The sequence below is a fragment of the Primulina tabacum genome, chromosome 5, assembly GCF_025594145.1.
Source record: "Primulina tabacum isolate GXHZ01 chromosome 5, ASM2559414v2, whole genome shotgun sequence".
Lineage (NCBI taxonomy): Eukaryota > Viridiplantae > Streptophyta > Magnoliopsida > Lamiales > Gesneriaceae > Primulina > Primulina tabacum.
Genome location: NC_134554.1, coordinates 24,647,177 through 24,668,504, shown reverse-complemented (window position 1 = coordinate 24,668,504; position 21,328 = coordinate 24,647,177). Strand labels below are relative to the sequence as shown.

At 38.7% G+C, this 21,328-nt stretch overlaps 1 protein-coding gene across 1 annotated transcript; it reads right to left on the bottom strand.

The window, feature by feature from the left end:
• Positions 1–311: 311 nt before the first annotated feature.
• LOC142544944 (uncharacterized) lies at positions 312–2,525 on the bottom strand. The gene is made up of 2 exons (XM_075651951.1): positions 1,180–2,525; positions 312–932 (listed from the first exon to the last, which is right to left on the bottom strand). The coding sequence occupies exons 1-2, from the start codon at positions 1,427–1,429 to the stop codon at positions 328–330; spliced, it is 855 nt and encodes a 284-aa protein (XP_075508066.1). The 5' UTR covers positions 1,430–2,525; the 3' UTR covers positions 312–327.
• Positions 2,526–21,328: the final 18,803 nt, after the last annotated feature.

The following is a 21,328-nucleotide window of genomic DNA, read 5'->3' as shown; positions in this document are numbered from 1 at the left end:
ATATATAGCACTTAGTTCATTTATAAATGTTTATGAATAAATTTGTTATAGAAATGATATATTCACATAAAATAAATCCACATTTTTAGTGCAAGACATTTATATTAATTTTCTTTATTTGTCATGGATAAAACGTGTTTTATAATCGTAAATATATTAAAAACAAAACTGTTTTTTTTTTTTTTTGGTATGAGATACCTTTTTATCTCCAATCATTTGTGATCAGAGATTTGCGGATCATTTAATGAAAATGTTTCATTAAAAAAATTGAAACTTCGTTTTCAGTGTTATCCAAATTGAATTTTTTTTAAATGAACTATAATAACATTAATTCGGGAAGTCCCGAGATAAAATGTTTACAAGCCACGTGGGTAGATCGTCATTAACACAACTAATGGAGCTATTACAAGACAAAGCTTTGCGAGCTAAAATGTGAGCCACTTCGACGGCCTTTTTTCCCACATGTTGGTTGGAATGAAAATTTGGAAGCTCTAACATTGATTGGATTTCCAAGGCAAGAACCCCAGCAGATCCAAGATCTTCTACGTGGGAAAGGACCATCATAACAGCTTCCAATGAGTCAGAAAATATACAAACATTGGATAGCCCAATTCGGAGACATAAGTCCATTCCGCTTCTGATTGCCAACAATTCCGCACAAGTAACTGAACATGGACGTCTGATAGGGCTAGCTTGCGCACCACAAACCTTTCCTATTGTATTACGCACCACCGCCCCAACGCTAAATTTGTTGTTTCTAATATCAAAGCCTGCATCAACATCCAACCTAAAATAGTTTGGTAGTGGTGGTACCCACTTCTCCTCCATAAATATTTGAGCATCATTATTCCCAGGAGAACCAACCAAACTATATTTTCGAAAATTTTCCATCATAGCATAAGCCCAGTCCACATTTATCTTAAATTTCTTCCCTGCAAATTCATGGTTGATCTTGCAAATTTCATGCCAGATTGCCGAACATATAGTAGTAAAACATTCAAAATCCTCTTGCTTGAAGGTATCCAAAAAAATAAAGCACAATCAAGAAATGAGGCTCGCCGATGCAATTTTAAAAACACTGCCAAAATTGGGTGTTCTTCCACACAATTCGAACAATCGGGCAAAATAACAAGCATTGACTCGTGGAAGCATGAAAATATTTACAAAGAAGACAAGTACCTTCTGTGGGGATGTGATGCAATGGTAAATTGACCGGTATAGAAAGTAAATCATGAGAGGCACGCCATTGAAAAACGCGGATTTTGGGCTGGATACGCAGCTTCCATAGTAAGTTCCACCAAGATTGATTTGGATGTGAAGATTTAAAAGGATGAGGAGCCAAGCTGCTTCTTTCCCTATGATAACCATCTTTAACAGTGTATTTACCACTTTTGTTGCAAACCCAAAATCTGGTATCCACCACTACCATTTCTGTTTAAAGGAACATTAAGAATGTCTTCAGCTTCATGAGGTGGAAAATGCTGTCTCACTAATATCTCATTCCAAGATCCTGAGCTTATAATGAAATTCCCCACCTTCGCATTATCATCCAGCAGATTATTCCCTTGGCATTGAAAAGATGGAAGGATCGGGAACCAAGGATCTTGTTTTGCTAAAATCCCTTGGCCATTACCTACCCGCCAACAAAGTCCATTTTTAATGAGCTCTCTGCTCCGCAGAAGTGAACCCCACACACAAGATGGATTGTTCCCCAACCTAGTCATCATGATATCTGTGTCTTTAAAGTATTTTGCCTTTAGAAATCTTGCCAATAAAGAATGGGGCCTCTGAATAATCCGCCAGACTTGTTTAGCTACCAATGCTTTATTAAATGCAGAGAGTCGATGAAATCCCAAACCACCCATGCTCTTTGGATTACACAAGCTGTCCCATTTTAACCAGTGCATTCCTCTTATATCATTATTGCCCCGCCACCAAAATTTTGCACTATAATTGTTCCAACTCCTTGCAAAGATTATCTGGGATTCTAAAACAAGACATAGTATAAGAAGGGATTGCTTGTAATACAGACCTGATGAGAATTTCTCTTCCTCCCATAGAAAAGAACTTTGTTGACCAGCTTTTGATTTTATTTTCCATTATCTCTCGTAGAAATCCAAATTGTAATCGTTTGTTGCGTAACGAGAATGTCGGCAGCCCCAAATAAATATCATGCCCCTTGACCATAGAAACCGACAGAACATCTGCTATCTCTTGCAATTTTTGAACCGATGTACTCGGGCTGAACGTAAGGGATGATTTGTCAAAATTAACCACTTGTCCCGAAGCTTTCTCATAAATATGAATACATCGACTGAACATTTACACTATCCTCCTTGGTTGCCCTGAAAAATATTAAATTGTCATCCGCAAAGAAGATATGAGAAATAACCGGACATGAGTTAGCCACTTTAACACCCCTAAACAATTTTTGCTCCACTACTTTGGTAAAGAGATGAGAAAAACCTTGCGCACATAATGCAAATAAATACGGGGATAATGGATCCCCTTGTCGAAGCCCCCTCGAAGGACACTTTTGCCATAAATGGAATTATTGAGCCGAACAGAATATGATACGGAGGTTATACATCTCATAATCAAACTAACCCAATGCTCTGCAAAACCCATGTTGAGCATCATTTTCTGAAGGAAGATCCATTTCACTCGATCATAGGCCTTGCTCATGTCAAGTTTGAGAGCCGCAAATCCTGATTTGGCTTTCCGATTATTTTTAATCCTGCATACACTCAAACCCCACAATCACATTGTCAAGAATAAGCCTTCCTGGGATAAATTCACTTTGAAAGGAATCAATTATCTGTTCAAGAACTGGTCTAAATCGGTTAGTGCTTGCACGAGAAACAATTTTGTAGCAAGTATTGCAAAGACTAATTGGTCTAAAATCCTTTAGAGATACCGCATCTTTAATCTTTGGAATAGGCGTAATAAGTGTTTCATTACAAGCATTCATTCCAACCTGGTCATTCAGAATTGCTAGTACTTCCTTAGTAACATCTTTTCCAACAATTGGCCACAATTTATGATAGAAGAGAGCAGTAAATCCGTCTGGCCATGTGCTTTAGATGGATGCATATCAAACACTGCTCTACGCACCTCTTCTTCAGTAAACTTGGCACAGAGAAAGCTATTCAACTGATCTCTTACCACAATATCTGTCAAAGCCAACACTTCCTCAATATCCAAAGGAGTTGTATTAGATGAAGAAAATAGTTTGCAAAAATAATCTGTAGCAATGTAAGTCATACCTTGAACATCAGTGCACCAATCCCCCCCGTTCATTCATCAGACCTTTTATAAAATTATTCCGACGACGCTGGGAAGCAATCTCATGGAAGAATTTTGTATTTCGATCTCCGTGTTGTAACCAATTCACTCTATCTCGTTGGTTCCAGTGTATCTCCTCTTGCTCAGACAATTTTTTGATTTGATTTTCAATCTCCCAAATGTAAATGATATTGTCCTTAATTTCTTGAGATCTCATAAGACATTCCAATTTTTTACGAAGATCACAGATCTTACGATGTCAATGATTAAACCGGGTGCCAGCCCAAGATTTGAGAACCTCTCTTCTTTGAGCTAAACAAGAGGTCAGATTTTGATTACCTTTGAGAGCTTGCCAACTCTGACTAAAGATATCAGTAAAATCCTCTTCCAAAAGCCATTTATGTTCAAAAGTAAATCTTTTTTGACCTTTCCTTAAGTTTTGTAATGGACCTGATTTAAAAGTCAAGTAGATTGGCCGGTGATCTGACCCACAGTAAGCTATATGTTCAGCCTCTGCCGTAGGAAACTTAGATTGCCATTCCGAACTACACACAAAATGATCAAGTCTAGCCACAATGTTCTCATCACCCATTCTCTGAGCACCATGTGAAAGGATCCCCTCGAGCTTGTATATCAAATAAGCCACAATCTGCCAAAACATCATAAAAAGCCACCATCTGGGGCATAGCCCTTAATAACCCTCCAACCTTCTCCGAATCATACAAAATTTCGTTAAAATTCCCCTCCTACTAACCAGGGAAGCATATTGAGTTCGTTAATGCCTGCAAGACGTCTAAGAAGCTGTCAAGATTGATGTCGGAGTGCTATTGTCGGATGTCCATAGAATCCCGTAAAACGCCAAAAATTTGAACCATTCTTAGCAGTACAATCAGTATGCCCATCAGAAAAAGAATGGATGGTGAATGAGCATGGATCACACCACAATAAGATAAGACCACCCCTGCGCTTCTTACTATCAACAGCAAAGACACCATCAAACTTGAAACGGCTAGACCAACACCGACTTTGAGAAGAAGTAAGTTTTGATTCACAAATGAAAAATAAAGATGGGTTTTTTCTGTCAGAAGACACTGAAGATCGCGGACTGCACGTGGGTTCCCAAGCCCACGTGCATTCCAAATCAAGCAACTCATTGAGATCGGCGGGGCTACATCGCAGCCTCCACCGTTATATCATCGATAACACATGTCTTCACTCGCTTCACTAGATCAGCTGAATCATCTTGGTTACTCAAGGCTCATTTACTAGTAATCAATGAATGGTTAATCTCATCTCCACTTACAAGACTATTATTGGAATTCCTTGCTAACCGTTTCCAGTTTTTCTTAGGATGTTTACTGGCCACTGCCTTGGTTGATCCACTTGTTTTGCCTTCGTCAACTCCTATCTCCATCATCAAAATAGGGGAATCCACGATAGGAACCATTGTGTTCTGTTGTTGCTGAGTTATCATTAAACCAGATTTTCATCTGTCTCGCTTCTATCTCGAGAAGAGTCAGAATCTGCTGAAATCATGTTATGAAGATTCTTATCTATATTCTCATTCAGTCCAGCTTTATCTATTGCATGATCATCTTTTGATTCCCCACCTTGAGTAGTTCTCGATTTCGTTGGATGAGATGTTCTTTCCCCCACAACAGAGGATGATTCAAGCCAATTTCCGAATTTGAACTCTGAATCTCCCCCTGCCTTTTCAACACAATAACGATTCACATGACCAATTAACCCACATTTGAAGCAGAAATTGGGTAATTTCTCATATACAATAATGATACAGATTTCTTCCCGGGAGTTTTCTGCTTGAATCCATATAACCTGTTTCAAAGGTTTGGTAATATTCAACAATACTCGAATTCTAGCATACCTCCCCATGCATTGCCCATCATTAGCCTCATCCACTTTGATAACCCGTCCTATTTTCGAGCCAATGTTGCGCGGAATGTCCGAATACATTTAAGCTAGTGGAACATTATGGCATTGAATCCAAATAGGAATTTCATCAAACACTATATCAGCAGTTTTTTGTAGACCCGTTGCAGCTTTGAACACCATTAAGTATTTGAAGAAAGTCCAAGGCCCGTCCAACAGCGCATGACGACTGTCAATAGGTGAAGCAAAATCCAACAGAAAGATGTTATCTCCTATAACCTCGATACGCACCTTTTTCTTGGCCTAGTAGGATTCGAGGCATTTGGGTTTTAAAGGTCTTCCGATTAACTGATATGGGGGAAAAACCTTACCCACAAGGCAAGATTCGAACCGAAGATGGCCAATAGATTCCAGCTCTTCGGGAATTGTTATCATGTCTTCAGAACTACTAGCAGACAATTTCTTTTTTTGTAATTTTTGTCTTTTTTCATCGATAATGCGGATGGGTCAATATAAACATGACAAAAACTTGTGTGAGACGGTCTCATAGGTCGTATTTTGTGATATAGATCTCTTATTTTGGTCATCCATGAAAAAGTATTACTTTTTATGCTAAGAATATTACTTTTTATTGTGAATATCGGTAGGGTTGATCCGTCTCACAGATAAAAATTAGTGAAACCATCTCACAAGAGATCTGCTCTATAAAAATTAAGCAAAAACTTGTGAGAGACGGTCTCACGGGTCATATTTTGTAAGACGGATATCTTATTTGGGTCATCCATGAAAAAATATTACTTTTTTATGCTAAGAGTATTACTTTTTATTGTGAATATCGGTAGAGTTGACACGTCTCACAGACAAAGATTCGTGAGACCGTCTGACAAGAGACCTACTCTAAACATTAACATCATCACTACAACAAAAATGGCTTTTCGCAGCGCGCAAATTCACTTTTCGCGGCGTACATGTGCACGCTGTTAATACTATTATCCGCGGCGTGCATATGTATGACGTTAATACAATAATCCGCAGCGTGCAATGTACGCCGTTAATATTCATAGAACATCTAAAATTAGCGACGGTTTTTGGATTGGCGACGGTAAAAAACCATCGTAGCTGTCGCAAATTTAGCGACGGTATTTAAATTTAGCGACAGTTTTTCTTTAAATTAAAAAAAATTTAGCGACAGTTTTTCTTTAAATTTAGCGACCGTCGCTAAGTTTTTCTTTAAATTAAAAAAAATACTTTTATAATTTATTAAATTTAAAAAAAAAACTACAATATGACTATGATAACAATACTAATAATTTTAACTAACACTTAAAAAATTAACCAAAAAAATGTACCATAAATCGAAACTAAAATCCTATAAGAGAAAAAAATTTCAAGTGTTGTAAAGTGGTGTGGAGGAAAATGGAAAGAAAATTGGATATTTATAGAAAATTTGGGACTATTAGCGACGGTTTTTAAATAAACCGTCGCTATTAGCGACATTTATATTTAAACAGTCGCTATAATAGCTACGGTTTTTTATTGAACCGTCGCTGATTGAAAATTAGTGATAGAAGTTAGTACGGCTATTAGCGAAGGTTTATAAAAAACCGTTGCTAATAGCGACGGTGTTTTAATTAAACTGTCGCCGATTTAAAATCTGCGACGGTTTATTATAAAACCATCACTAATTTTAAATCGGCGCCGATTTATTCAAAACCGTCGCTAACTTAAAAATTGCAGCCCACTTTCCGCAGCGTGCAAATATGTATGCCGTGAATAATAATATTGACGGCGTACGTTTAATGTACGCCGTCTAGACACGATTTTTTTTTAAAACAATTTACTTTTAACAGCGCACATAAACATGCACGCTGTTAATAATACTATTAACGGCGTGCCTTTATTGTGAGCTGCGAAAATTGCATAGGTTATTAACAGCTCACATATAACTGCATGCTGTCGTTTATATAATTTATTAACAGCACACATAAATGCATGCTGCAGATATTACTATCCGCAGCGTGCTTTTAATGCACGCCGTTATTTCTGTCAAGTGCAACAATATTAACAGCGCACATATGGGTGCACGCCATTAAAAGTAATATTCACAGCGTGCTTTTAATGCACGCTGTTGATGATGTGCTGCGAAAAATCATTTTTCTTGTAGTGCATGTTGATATCAAGTCATTAACATGTTGACACCACATCGGAAAATGACCAAAATTTTAAAAAAATAAAAATTTTGGATTTAAAATATATCTGACAAGATACGATTATGTATAAAAAAGTAAATTCACACTACCAAAGTTACAATTTTTTATATTAATATGACTTCCAATAATAGAATTCTTTTATGGACGATATTTGAAGATAATATAAGGGTAAATTTGGATTCAGTACCTAAACAAAAAGGAATTTTGTCCCAACTCCCTGGTGAGAGAAATTTTCTTTAAAAATGACACAAATACCCTTATTCCCTATTTGATTTTAATTGATCCATGCGCTTCACAAATTGGTATCAAAGCCGAAGTTAAATTATTTCAAACACAAAATTTATTATTATCAAGTAACTAAATGATTGAGGAGGAGAATTTCGAAAAAATTATGAATCCGAACTTAGGTTCGAGAAAAATAATTTACAAGAACTATTACAAAATTTTGGAATATACACAAGAGCATCTAACCTTGGTTAGATATCATGAGCAGAAAGGGACGCTTCAACAATCCTCAGATAAACTTATTATTCAAACTAATAAGTTTCTAGATATAGTACCAAGATTCCTCTAAGCTCTCTTCAGATCTTAGAGAAATCCAGAAAACGTACAAAATTATGGCAATATGTTATATTTGGCTCCTCAACGAGTTGAAAAAATCCTTGAAAACCAAGAAGAAATTCTTGGAATATTAAAGGATATTCAAACAAGAATTCAAAAACTAGAACAACAACCAAGTTCTAGTAAAGGAACTTCAGGAGGATGGTTACCATCATCATTTGGTACTAAACCTTTGTTACATCAACAAGGGAAGGCCAAAGTGGTGTCAAAACCTTTGACTGAAGAAGAAAAGATGATCAATCTAATTAAATCTGTCTCAGAAAAGAAATTAATCTGATGACAACTTTAGAAAGGATTGGTCTAGAGGATCTACAAGAACTTGCGGAATCTTTCGCAATTCTTAAAGTTGTAGATCTGAAGATGAATACAGCAGGAGGTGAAACACCTGCTATAACATGGTCATCTTCTCAAGAACCACCAAGGTAAAATGTGGGATGTCAAAATATAAACATGAGAGAATCTCAACCCGATTTTCATACTGGTGGAGGATCACACCCAGCGGGAACAAGGACAAGGAGAAATCAAATTCCCTTGCATCAAACACCCTATGGGAAGACTGTTTTAGATCTATACATTCTTATGGGGTTATGCTTAACCTTGATGTATTAGATTTCAAAAACAGACAAGATCTCATAGATGACTGGACATCGGCTATGAGAATCGCCGCAGGAACACTTGATCTCTACAGAGAAGGATTCATTAAATTGTTAGAAATGAGTCTAATGGGATCAGATAAAATTGCTTGGGACATGACTTCATTAGAAACTAAAGAGTCAGTCCTAGCTGGTGAATCTCTTAGTGAGATCGCTGGAAAAATGGCTATCCTATTTAAACCACAATTTATAGGGGTAGACTATTTTAACAGTCAGGATACAGAGAAGAGGAAGAAATATGCTCAAGCTCTGTATAGTCTTGAATTACATGACATATGTTTAAGTGGATGAATACATTATGTTATTCACTAAATATAGATGGAATTCAGGAGTCGAAGAAGATATAGCTATGCAGTTTTTCTTCGCAAAAATGCCAAGTCCCTGGAGAGAAATTCTCATAAGGGAATACGTACCTTGCAATACAGATACGTTGGCACGGAGAGCCTCTTTTCTCAAAGGAAAATTGGCAGAATGGTGTCATATGGCAGCATCACAAAAGAATTACAAACGCTTAAGGGGTATCAACAAAAGAACTCATTGTGTTGTAAAGAAAATGATCTTCCAACAATTATTGGAAGTAAACCACAGAATCATAAAAGAAAAAATTTTATGACTCATCCTTATGCTCGAAGTGGAAGAAGTTCCTGGAAACTAAGAACAGTATGGTCTAGACAGAGAGCCAGACCTTACAAATCTGGAGAAAGAAGTGGACCATCAAGAAGTAGGATTTCATCCCAAGCATCGAGTACATCTCGAAGCACAAGAAGAACACCTACGAAGAAAACTTTCAGAAGAGCTCATACTCGAGCAAATGAAAGTTTCAAGGATTGTAATTGCTTGACATGAGGAGCAAGAGGTCATATTTCAACCAACTGTCCAGAAAATGAAAAAAAGATATTAAACGCTTCGATCCAACCTCGGATATTGAAGAAGCAATTTATTACCAAGATCTTATTCAGGTATACCAATTCGAGGATATTGCCTTGGATGAAAGTATATATGAAGAAGAAGAACTCTTAAGTCAGGAATAATATGATGGAAACGAATCGGAATCTGACTGAAGTCGAGGTGTTTCGACACGAAACACATGAAGATTTATCTGGTTTCTTTATCCAGACAACAATATCTCATAACATGGTTCAAAAGATCATGATAGAAAATCATAGTCTTCAGAGATATCAAGATTCAGTACTGGGAACTATCTCAGGAAATCTCTACGCAGGGAAGATTGTAGGAGTAATTTATCCGAGAATTGCCTACAACCTGGCAGATCGAGATTTTAGCCGAGCCTTGACATTTCACCAAAATTTCAAGGAAAAAAGGCTAATGAAAGAAGGTAATAAATCATATTCTATTACCTATAAGATTTCATATGCTCTATCTAATACACATCATTCAGAATTGTTTATTAGAAATGAGTTCATTGAAATACCTTAGATATTTGGAAAAGTTACCCAGGCAATTTATTCAGAAAGAGTTGAGTTTCCTTTAATACAGGAAACATATATCCAAATACAAGACAAACCGATTCTACAAAAGAATCAAAGTCTTAGATTGGAATCAAGGAGACTATCTTTTCAGGGAGATAGAATTACAAGTTACAGATGGGGAAAAGCACCTGTCCAAGAAACCCAACAGGAACCAAAAAGCTTTTCCACCATAGGAAAGCTTAGATGCCCAGAAGGGTGGAAGGAAGTAGAAATAGTATTTGATATTACGAAACAAAGGAATCAATTTCCTTTTAATACCATATACTATTTGGAACAACCTACGATAGGAACTTACCAAGGACTGATTAATCTCGGAGAATTAGAAGTTCGTATCAAAGGAATTCTAGGGAAAGAATCAGATCGACTTATTCTTGGACTAGAGTTTCTCGAGGAACATAAACCTTGGAAACATCTAGATTTTGGAATGGAGTTTATGGCCGAGGATAGAATGTGGAAAATCCAATGACCACAAGCCCATTCTCCATATACATTCCAGTAAGAATGTTATATAAACAATATAAGGCAGAATATTTTGCTGCTTATATTGATTCAGGTGCTGGAATTTGTACAGCAAAACGAGGAGTTTTTCCAAATAATTTGGAAGAAGAGTTACCAAAGATTGCTGGAATAGATTTTTCCAGAAGAATCTTAATCTTATGCAAAGGGATTAAGATGACTTAAATCATGATTGGTGGTGCTGGACAAACACCTTGGTACAAGGTAAAAACACCACCAATTTATTTTCATGATGTTGCTGGAAATAATTTCCTACAAATGTTCAAGTCTTACTACTCAAGAAAATGAAATTAGACGATTAGTGTTCACAACGCCTTGTGATCACAAAATCATAGTCCAGAGAGTAAGAGAGGCATTTTACAGAAAATTTCCAATCCAGTTTCGCAGCAAGCGTGGTTTTGAAGGAAAACTTCTAAACCCAAAAATGAAAGATTCTAGAAGGTTTGGAGAAACAATGCTCCTAGTTAAGAGCAGATAAAGAACTCCAACCAGAAGATATAGAATGTCTTAAGATAATTCTATATAAAAATGAATTAAAGTTTTAATCTATGGTATCATTGGAAGATGTCAAGAAAAGGATCAAAGAAGAAGATCCCTTGGCATGGTGGGATAGAAATCAACTCAAAACTTGCCTTAAAATTAAGGAAGGCAAAGAGTATGAATTTCTCCGTTGCAAGCCTATCCCAATGAATAATTGATCAAAGGGATATGCAGATTATAATTGAGGAACATTTTGACCTTGGTTTAATCAAATTAGGAATGTCACCATATAGCAGTCCAGGTTTTCTGGTACGAAATCATGGTGAGATAAAACGAGGAAAACCCAGATTGGTTATTAATTATCAAGAAATTAATAAAATTCTGGAGTTTGATGGATATTTTATACTCAGCAGAAAACATCTAATCAGTTGCATATGCAATGCCAAGATCTTCTCTAAATTCGATTGTAATTCTGGTTTTTATCAGATTCGAATGCAGGATGAAAGCAAAAAGTTTACAGCTTTCTCCACACTCCAATGACATTATATTTGGGAGGTATTACCAATGAGATTGGCTAATTCACCTCAGATATTTCAAAGGAAAATGGATAATCTTTTTAAAGATTATTTTAAATTTATGTTTGCTTATATTGACGATGTTTTGATAGCATCCAAAAATATGGATGAACATGTTAAATACTTGGAGATTTTCTCTAATGTTTGCCAAAAAAAGGACTGGTTTTATCTGAAAAGAAAGCAGTCATTGCAACAAGAAAGATTGAATTCCTCGGAATTGAAATCGATTAGTCAGGAATAATTCTGCAAGAACACATAGTCGAAAATGTGCAGAATTTTCCAGATAATCTCAAAGACAAGAAGCAACTTCAAAGTTTCTTAGGAGTTGTTAATTTTGTTGGGATGTTTATTAAAAACCTAGCAAAACACAGGAAAGTGTTTAGTCCATTATTGAAAAAAGATGCAAGATTTATATGGACAAAAGAACACACAGAAGGACATGTCTATTTAAAGGAGATTTGTAAAAATCTTCCGAAAATAGCTATTCCTCAAGATGAACACAGATGCCAGTGATAATTGGTGAGCAGCAGTTCTTACTAAGCTCACATCCAACGGAGAACAACCATGCAGATATTGTAGTGGTTTATTCTCAGATGCGGAAGTCATCAGATGGCATATCAACGAGAAGGAATTTTATGCAGTAAAAATGGCTTTTGAAAAATGGCCATTATTCTTACTTGCAAAGAAATTACTTTGAAGGTTGATTATACACAGGTGAAAGCTTTTCTTAGAAACATGATTGAATCCAAATCAGAAAAAGCTAGACTTTTAAGATGGCAAGCTTTATGTCATAATTATATTTTTGATATAATTATTATTAAATCTCATGAAAATATTCTTGCAGATTTTTTAACAAGAGATGGACAGCATTGACATTGATGCTATTATCAAGATGCAGAGGCATTTGAGGGAAAACCTTGAAATGTTTCAAACCGAGTTTAACAAGCTAGCATTGGACGGAGAAATTGCGGGAAGGCTTCAACTAGCGGATAAGAGAATTGTCTCTGACCGAATTACAGGATGTTTACAGACATATACTCAGTTATGGTCTGTGACACAAAGGCCTATCCTCCAAGACATCGAGAAGCCATTGGTTTCCCGAATGGAGAGTTTTCGAGTACAAGACTCTATACCTGGAGCAGGGGATTCAAGTACCCCTAGCACAAGTGTTAAGTCGGGATCATCTTCTGATGAGTCGGCCAAAACAAAAATTGAAACTCCAGATTTTAATCTCGAGTCTTCAAGTCAACCCTTCACCTCGGGGATTGAAGAGGGAGATATCAACCTTAGACCCAATACTGACAGGGGCAAAGCTAAGGTTGGTAATAATGAAACTGCAATTTCTCTATTTCGGGTTTACCAATAGACTTGGGAGAAATTAAACACAAGAATTGGCATCAACCCAGCCATGGTTCGAGTTGATATTGCAGGAAAATATCCTAGGGTATGGATGAAACAAAATTCATATCCAAAGGAGGTCAAAGTTTGGTATGAATTTAAGGCTCTTGCCTCAGTTTATACTACTTCACCCAGCTTCCCGGAGATTTCAGCATTACCAAAGTAGATACAGGAAGCGGTACATGAAACTTGGACAAACAATGATCATTTGTCCAGAGGAGATATTCTGGAGTTGTATTTTTCCAGTACAGCACCAGAACCAGCAGGAAAAGGCTCACACGAAGCCTTTCATTTTATCAAGTTAAGGAGGCCAGACATGAATGTCCAGAAATTCATCAAGGATCCTCCTACAAACGAAACACCCCTAGTCTCTTCATTCAATGAAGATGACATATCTACCAGGAGAGCATGGGGAATTTGGATCTGTCTAATAGAGATGGACAAAGTCAAGTATCCATTTAAGTTTTATCAAAATTCTATAAATGGATCTTTCCTGTTAAATACAATGACAGGGAAAACGACAATTTTTGCAGAATATCAATTTGAAAAGAAAAGAAATCTGCTGTGGAACAGCAAGGTGCCGGCAAGTAAAGAGACTCGCCGAAAACTCTGTAATATGGCACATGTGGGAAGATGGTCAGAGAACATCTGCCCAGAATGCCAGAACCGGAGTTTCGGTAAAGGATTCAAGCCGAGATCTGATCGGAAACAATTCACCGATACCAGTACAAGTGGGGAAGGACCACATTCACATTTTCCTCGGGGACACAGAAAGCCAAAGTGTAGAGCCCAAAATCAGTACACGTAAAACCCATGCATTATTTAATTGTTAAATTATTTAATCAAGTTTAAAATGATTTTTAGTGATGCATGATTCATTTAAATGTATTATTTTAAATTATTTATGTTTCTGTTATGCACGTCAAAGGTTTTCTCGAGTTTCATGTTTCATGCGATTATTCGATGCGGGATCGAGGAAAAAGAGACCGGCGACGATTCTGGAAATTTTTAAAACGTGGTATTTTATTTTAAGTTGGATTTGGGGCATTTTAAAAGTTTTATTTAATTTTTAGCATTTTAGAAGCCTAATTTAATTATTAGGTTATTTTATGACTTTAAAGTTTTAAAGATTTGTCACTTGTACATTTTATTTTAAATTAAGAGACGTTATTTAAAGTTATAGGAAGATTAGTATTTTAATTAGTTGTTAATTATTAATTAAGCAATATTTATTCCCCTAATTTAATTAAACACACACACACACACACTTTCACACACACATTTTAACACACAACACACACATACACATTTCATTCATATTTTTGAGAGCAAAACCTTGGGTTCTCCTAGGAAGAGTGCAGCCGCCCCATCCTATGTACATTTTTCAATGAGATTTGTTACTTTTATTCAAATAAAATCGTCCCACGTTTGTCCCGGATCAATTCTCGCGCCGTTCCTGCCTCGATATCATCGTTTCGGTATTTCAAATCATCAAAAGGCATGTATATTCTTTTATTTTCGCATCGATCTTGTCATATTATTAATTTTGATGTTTATTGTATGAAAAATATGTGATTGTTATGCAAACGTTTGAGCAAAAATGGTTGGATCGAATTTGAAACATTTTTGGATCTCAAAACTCGAAGTTTGCTGTCATTTTAATTACTGCGACTTTTCGCTCGACTTTTTGGAAAAACTTTAAACACATAAAACGTATTTTTTAATACCTCCGATTTGACAGTAAATTCGAAATATTTGGATAAGAAATGAGTGAGTTATGATCGTTTTTGTAGGACTGCTCAAACTACATTTTCTGAAAATATGTTTTTGATGTGTTCTTGAAGTTTTATTGTTGCAGGCTTTGTTGAAGATCGACGGGTGATCGCTGCTGCGTTTAGGTATATATAGAATGGTGTTGGGATGATTGCTTGGTGTTTCGTTTTGTGTCATTATGCACTTGGTCGAATTAGAAGTCGTAGGAATGGTTTTAGCTCCAAGTGTCGTGTTCACGGATTTGTTGCGTTGCTTATGATGCCTCGTTTTAGAGACGTTGGGACGTTTTTTGGAGTCGAGTCAGTGCCATAGTGTCCTAGGATGAGTCTCGAGGCGTTGTTCACTGCCTGTGTAATCGAATTTGGAGAAATTAAGCTTCTAAGTCGCGGAGTCCAGTGCACTCGGTGCCCGAGCGGTAATGTTTTACCGCCCGAGCGCCACTCTTTCTGTCTGAGCGTAGGTTTCCAGAAAACTTGGCGCTCGACCGGTAATATGTTACCGCCCGAGCATGGCCCCAGCTGGAAGAATGTTTGGTTTCCACTTCTTTTCAAGTTCAATAGGGAGTTCATGTCTTTTATTGTTGGGAAATGTTCACACATCATTTTTTTGAGATTGTTCGGGGTTTGATGTCATGGGTTAATACGATGATTAAACAAGGTCAAGTCCCGAGTGATCTAGGATGTAATAAGCTATTTAATTACTTCGGTGGTGAGCACGAGTACCTACGTCTAAGCTATGAAAGTTAAGGGTTTGGACTCATGTTAGTATGTGCAGCAGTGGCCCCAAGCGAGATCCAACGAATTCCCTCAAACGCCATGTAAGTATGTTCGACGTGCAAAAGAAAATATTTTTAAGTTTTTGAGGTATGCTAAATGTCTTGTGACAAAATTATGTATGGGATTGGAAAGCGGTAAAGCATGACCAGGGACCAATCCACCCCGGTAAAGCATGACCGGATTTAGATCAGGATTTGAAAGCGGTAAAGCATGACCAGGGACCAATCCACCGATTAAAGAATGAACGGGGATCTCATGTATGTGGCAGTCGATCTTCCCTGTCAGCCCAGTACTATGTTTTAGTCTGATCAGACGTTTTATGTATGGGTCACTTGCTTTGAAACATATCTCTATACAAAATGATGAAGTTCATGTATGTTCAAGTATGTATGTTCCAAGCATGTTTCAGAAAAGTTTCACATTATGGCACGTCTATGTTATGTATGTAAGTTCAAGCTTTTACACGCATGTTCAAGTTCCACGTATGTTTATGCTATTACGTTCAAGTTTCAAATATGTACGCTCTACTTTAAAGATTCATGTGGTTTTATTATGTAGTACTTGTTATATCCAATTTATACATGTTGAGTCTTTAGACATTCTAGACCTGATCGATGCAGGTGAGGATGACTTTGAGGAGACGAGGGGTGTGGACCAGTAAGCTGGCTTGGACTGAGCGCGAGGCTAAACCCGAGGACCGCCCATGTTTTTAGTTTATGAAAAGCTTCAACTACTCTGATTTCATGTTTTGGGTTACGATGTTTAAACAAGTGTTTTTAACAAACTTTATTTACGATCTTTTTATTTCAATTATTTTTGGATGAACAGTTTATTTTAAATCGAAATTCGAGAGTTTATTTCTTATGTAAGAAAATTTTTATTTTTCCGCAAATTTGAAAATAGTTAAAAAGTACGGTACGTTACAGTTGGTATCAGAGCGGTGTTCTTGTAAAGGGTTATGCCTACTGCCAGTTGCGGGAATCTCACGAAGCCACACCTCAAGTCTGTAAGTTTTAAGGTTTTGAATTATCCCATGTATTAAGCATTAAGCCATGATTTCAGCATGTCCATGTTTTAAGTTCAAGTTACGTGCATCTTATGCTATTGATATTATATTCATGCACATTGGGTTTACGTGTTGGGTAAATGGTTGGAACAGTATGCCTCCTAGATGCATGATTAATCGGGAAGCAAGGGATGAGGACAGAGAGGCTCGAGAGGAGGGGAGAGACGCTCCTCCTCCTCCACCGCCAGATATGCAGGCACAGATGCTTGCAGGTATGACTCAATTTTTCGCACAGTTTTTGGGGAACCAGGCTGCAGTGGACACCGGGGCGAGACCCAAACCAGAGGCAGTGTATGAGAGGTTCAGGAGGACGAACCCAAAGGAGTTTTAGGGGACCACTGACCAGATGATAGCCGAGGTATGCATTAAATCCATCGAGGTGAGTTTTGCATTTATGGAGCTGCAAGATGCAGATAGGGTCAGATGTGCCACATTCCTTCTAACAGGGGACGCCAGACTGTGGTGGGATAGTGCATCGATCGGTGTAAGTGAACTTGCAGACACTGACGTGGAATGGGTTTAAAGAGGTATTCTACTCCAAGTACTTCACTGAGGAAGTACGCTCCAGATTGTCTAGGGAGTTCATGACGCTGCGACAGGGAGACAGCAGCGTGGCAGACTTTGTCAGGAAGTTTGAAAGGGGATCTCACTTTGTGCCCTTGATAGCTAATGATACCCAGGGGAAGCTTAGGCATTTCATGGATGGTTTGCGGCCGATCTTACGCCGTGATGTGAGGGTTGCTGGTCCGACTACGTATGTTGTTTCCGTGTCCAGAGCTTTCGCGACAGAACAAGACCAGAGAGACATCGAGGTTGGCAGGCAGGGCAAGAGGCCCTATCAGGCACCGCAGCAGCAGCAACAGCAACCTCAGTTTAAGAGGCCTTACCATGGGCAGCTAGGGAAAAATCCATTTCAAGGACCGCCGAAAGGCAAGAGTCCTGTTCCGCAGCAGAAGGCTCTCCAGAGACCGGGTGAATACCCGGTGTGCCCGAAGTGCAACCGCCAGCATCCAGGACAGTGTTTATATGGATCGGGCAAATGCTTTAAGTGCGGAGCCAGCGATCACATGTTAAAGGAGTGCCCTCAATGGAAGCAGCCGACCCAGGGAAGGGTATTCGCCATGTATGCTCAGGAGGCGAACCCAGACACGACATTATTGGACGGTAAACTCATTTAGTTAAGCGTTGTATTATTTTGCCATGCATGTTTTGAATTTGGTTTTGAGAATTTTAGTGCATTAGTTAGTGTTTTGATAACTGGGTGTAAAGATTTCTACTGTGCTTGAGGCTAAGATTAGAATTTTTAGGATATAAGTTCTGTGTTGTGCTATCGTCTCCCAGGGAATATTTTTATAAAAAGAGTCGCCACGAAGGCCTTGATAGATTCAGGGGCCACCCACTCTTTTATTTCAGAGACGTTCGCGAATCATCTAGACGTCAAGTCTATTGGACTCTACGTGAGTTATTTAGTGACAGTCCCATCAGGGAAAGAATTATCAGCTACTAGCGTGGTCAGAGACATCGATCTTGAACTGCAGGGCCACCTAGTGTATGCCGATCTAATCAGTGTTGCCGATGCTAGAATTTGATATCATTTTGGGAATGGACTGGCTGACGAAGAACAGAGTTCACATTGATTTCCGAAAAAGGTCAGGTGTTGGTAAGACCTTTGGGCATGGAGCAGCTTCTCTCTTGAGCCAGCGAAATGGAGGAGTTTCCCTCGCATGATCTCTTGCATGCAGGCGCGAAGACTTATGCACAAGGGTTTTCAGGCTTTCTTGGCCAGCATTGTGTCTGAACCTGACGTGCCCACTCCGTCAATAGCTGATGTTCCAGTAGTCAGAGATTTTCCTAACGTCTTTTCGGGTGACGTCACAGGCCTTCCACTAGAGAGAGAGGTGGAGTTTTCAATTGACCTTGTGCCAGGCACCGTGCCAATCTCTAAGGCACCGTACCATCTAGCTCCAGCTAAGATGTTAGAGCTCAAGCAGCAGATTCGGGAGCTTCTTGACAAGGAATTCATTCGCCCTAGTTTCTCATCATGGGGCGCACCAGTGCACTTTGTAAAGAAGAAAGACGAGAGCATGAGGCTGTGTATCGATTACCGAGAACTGAACAAGGTAACGATCAAGAATAAATACCAACTTCCAAGGATCGAGGACTTGTTCGATCAGTTGCAGGGAGATACAGTGTTCTCTAAGATAGATCTTCGATCGGAATATCACCAGCTGAAGGTGAAAGATGCAGATGTTCATAAGACATCCTTCAGAACCAGATATGGGCATTACAAGTTCTTAGTGATGCCGTTTGGACTGACGAATGCTCCAGCAATTTTCATGGACCTCATGAATCGAGTATTTCAGTCCTACCCAGACCAGTTCGTCATAGTGTTCATTGACGATATTCTCATATACTCGAAGAGCCATGAAGAGCAAGTTCAGCATTTGAGTACAGTTTTGCAGGTCTTGCCGAGTCGCAAGTTGTTTGCAAAATTCAGTAAGTGTGAATTTTGGTTGGAGAAGTTAGCATTTTTGGGTCATATAATATCTAGCAGCGGTATCGAGGCGGATCCAGCTAAGGTAGCAGCAATTAAGGAATGGGTTGAGCCGAAGAATGCGTTAAAGATCCGCAGTTTTCTAGGCTTAGCAGGCTACTACAGGAAATTTATTCAAGGATTTTCTTTGATAGCAGTGCCACTAACTTCATTGACTAAGAAGAATGCTAAATTCATTTGGAGTGGCGAATGTCAGAAGAGTTTTGAAACTTTGAAGCAAGATCTCATTTCAGCGCCAGTGTTAGCCATGCCATCAGGGCAAGACAATTTTGTGTTATACACCGATGCATCTAAGCTCGGATTAGGCGCAGTGTTGATGCAGCATGGTCGGGTTATAGCTTATGCTTCCAGGCAGTTGAAAGTGCATGAGAAGAACTACCCGACTCATGATCTCGAGTTAGCTGCCGTTGTCTTTGCATTGAAGATATGGAGACACAATCTGTATGGCGAGAAATGCCAAATATTCACTGATCACAAGAGTCTCAAATATTTTTTCTTAGCAAAAAAAAACGGAACATGAGACAAAGACGGTGGTTGGAGTTGATAAAAGACTACGATTGTGAAATTAGCTACCATCCGGGGAAAGCTAATGTCGTGGCAGATGCTTTGAGTAGGAAAGTTGCAGTCGTGGCACAGTTGTCAGTATAGAGATTTCTTCAGTCAGAGATTCAGAGGTTCGGGTTAGAGGTTTATCCTAAGGGCAGAGCTCCTAATCTATCTAATCAGACAGTTCAGTCTTCGTTGCTTGACCGAATCTGTACAGATCAGCCTTCCGATGAGCAGTTGCAGAAATGGAGAATGAATGATGAAGCCAAGGGCAGTGTACTCTACACAGTGTATGATGGTATTGTGAAGTACAGAGGAAGGATGTGGGTGCCTAGTGTTGGTTCGATCAGAAAAGATATTTTGACAGAGGCACATGTATCTCCATATTCTATACACTCGGGAGGTACCAAGATGTACAAGGATTTGCAGATTTGTATTGGTGGCCAGGTATGACGAGAGACATACGCCGATCTGTGTCTGAATGCCTCACTTGTCAACAAGTGAAGGCAGAGCATCAGAGACCAGCAAGAATGCTTAAGCCACTCTCTATCCCCGAGTGGAAGTGGGAGAATATCAGCATGGACTTTGTAGTTAGTTTGCCGAGGTCAGTCAGAGGATTTAATGCTATTTTCGTTATAGTGGATCGATTTACTAAGTCGTCACACTTCTTACCAGTGAAAACGACTTTCTCCATGACACAGTATGCGGAGCTCTATATCAGGGAGATAATTCGATTGCACGGGATCCCAGTTTCTATTGTGTCCGAATGGGACCCGAGATTTACATAGTCCTTCTGGAAGAGTTTGCATGCAGCCATGGGGACGAAGTTGCTATTCAATACAGCTTTCCACCCTCAGACAGATGGCCAGTTTGAGCGAGTGATTCAGATTCTGGAGGATTTATTGCGGGCCTGTATAATCGATTTCCATGGGACTTGGGAATCTAAGCTACCTCTATTGGAGTTTACCTACAACAACAGTTTTCAATCATCTATTGGTATGGTTCCCTACGAGGAACTGTATGGAGGAAGTGCAGGTCGTCGATTCATTGGGACGAAGTCAGTGAGAGATCAGAACTTGGACCAAAAATTGTTCAGCAGACTGCAGACGTGGTGGTCAAGATCCGGGGCAGGATGAAGACTGCCTAGAGTTGTCAAAATAGCTATGCTGACAAGAGAAGAAGGGATCTAGAGTTTGTCGTAGGTGATCACGTTTTCGTGAAGATAACACCCATGAAGGGTGTTATGAGATTTGGGAAGAGAGGCAAGCTTAGTCCGAGATTCATTGGACCATTCGAGATTCTTGACAGAGTTGGTACACTAGCTTATCGTGTAGCCTTACCGCAGAATCTGGCCGGTGTACACAATGTGTTCCACATCTCAATGCTAAGGAAGTACCTAGCTAATCCTTCACATATTTTGAGCTATGAGCCGTTGCAGCTTGCTCCAGACCTGTCGTATGAGGAAAGACCTATTCAAATCCTAGACAGAAAAGAG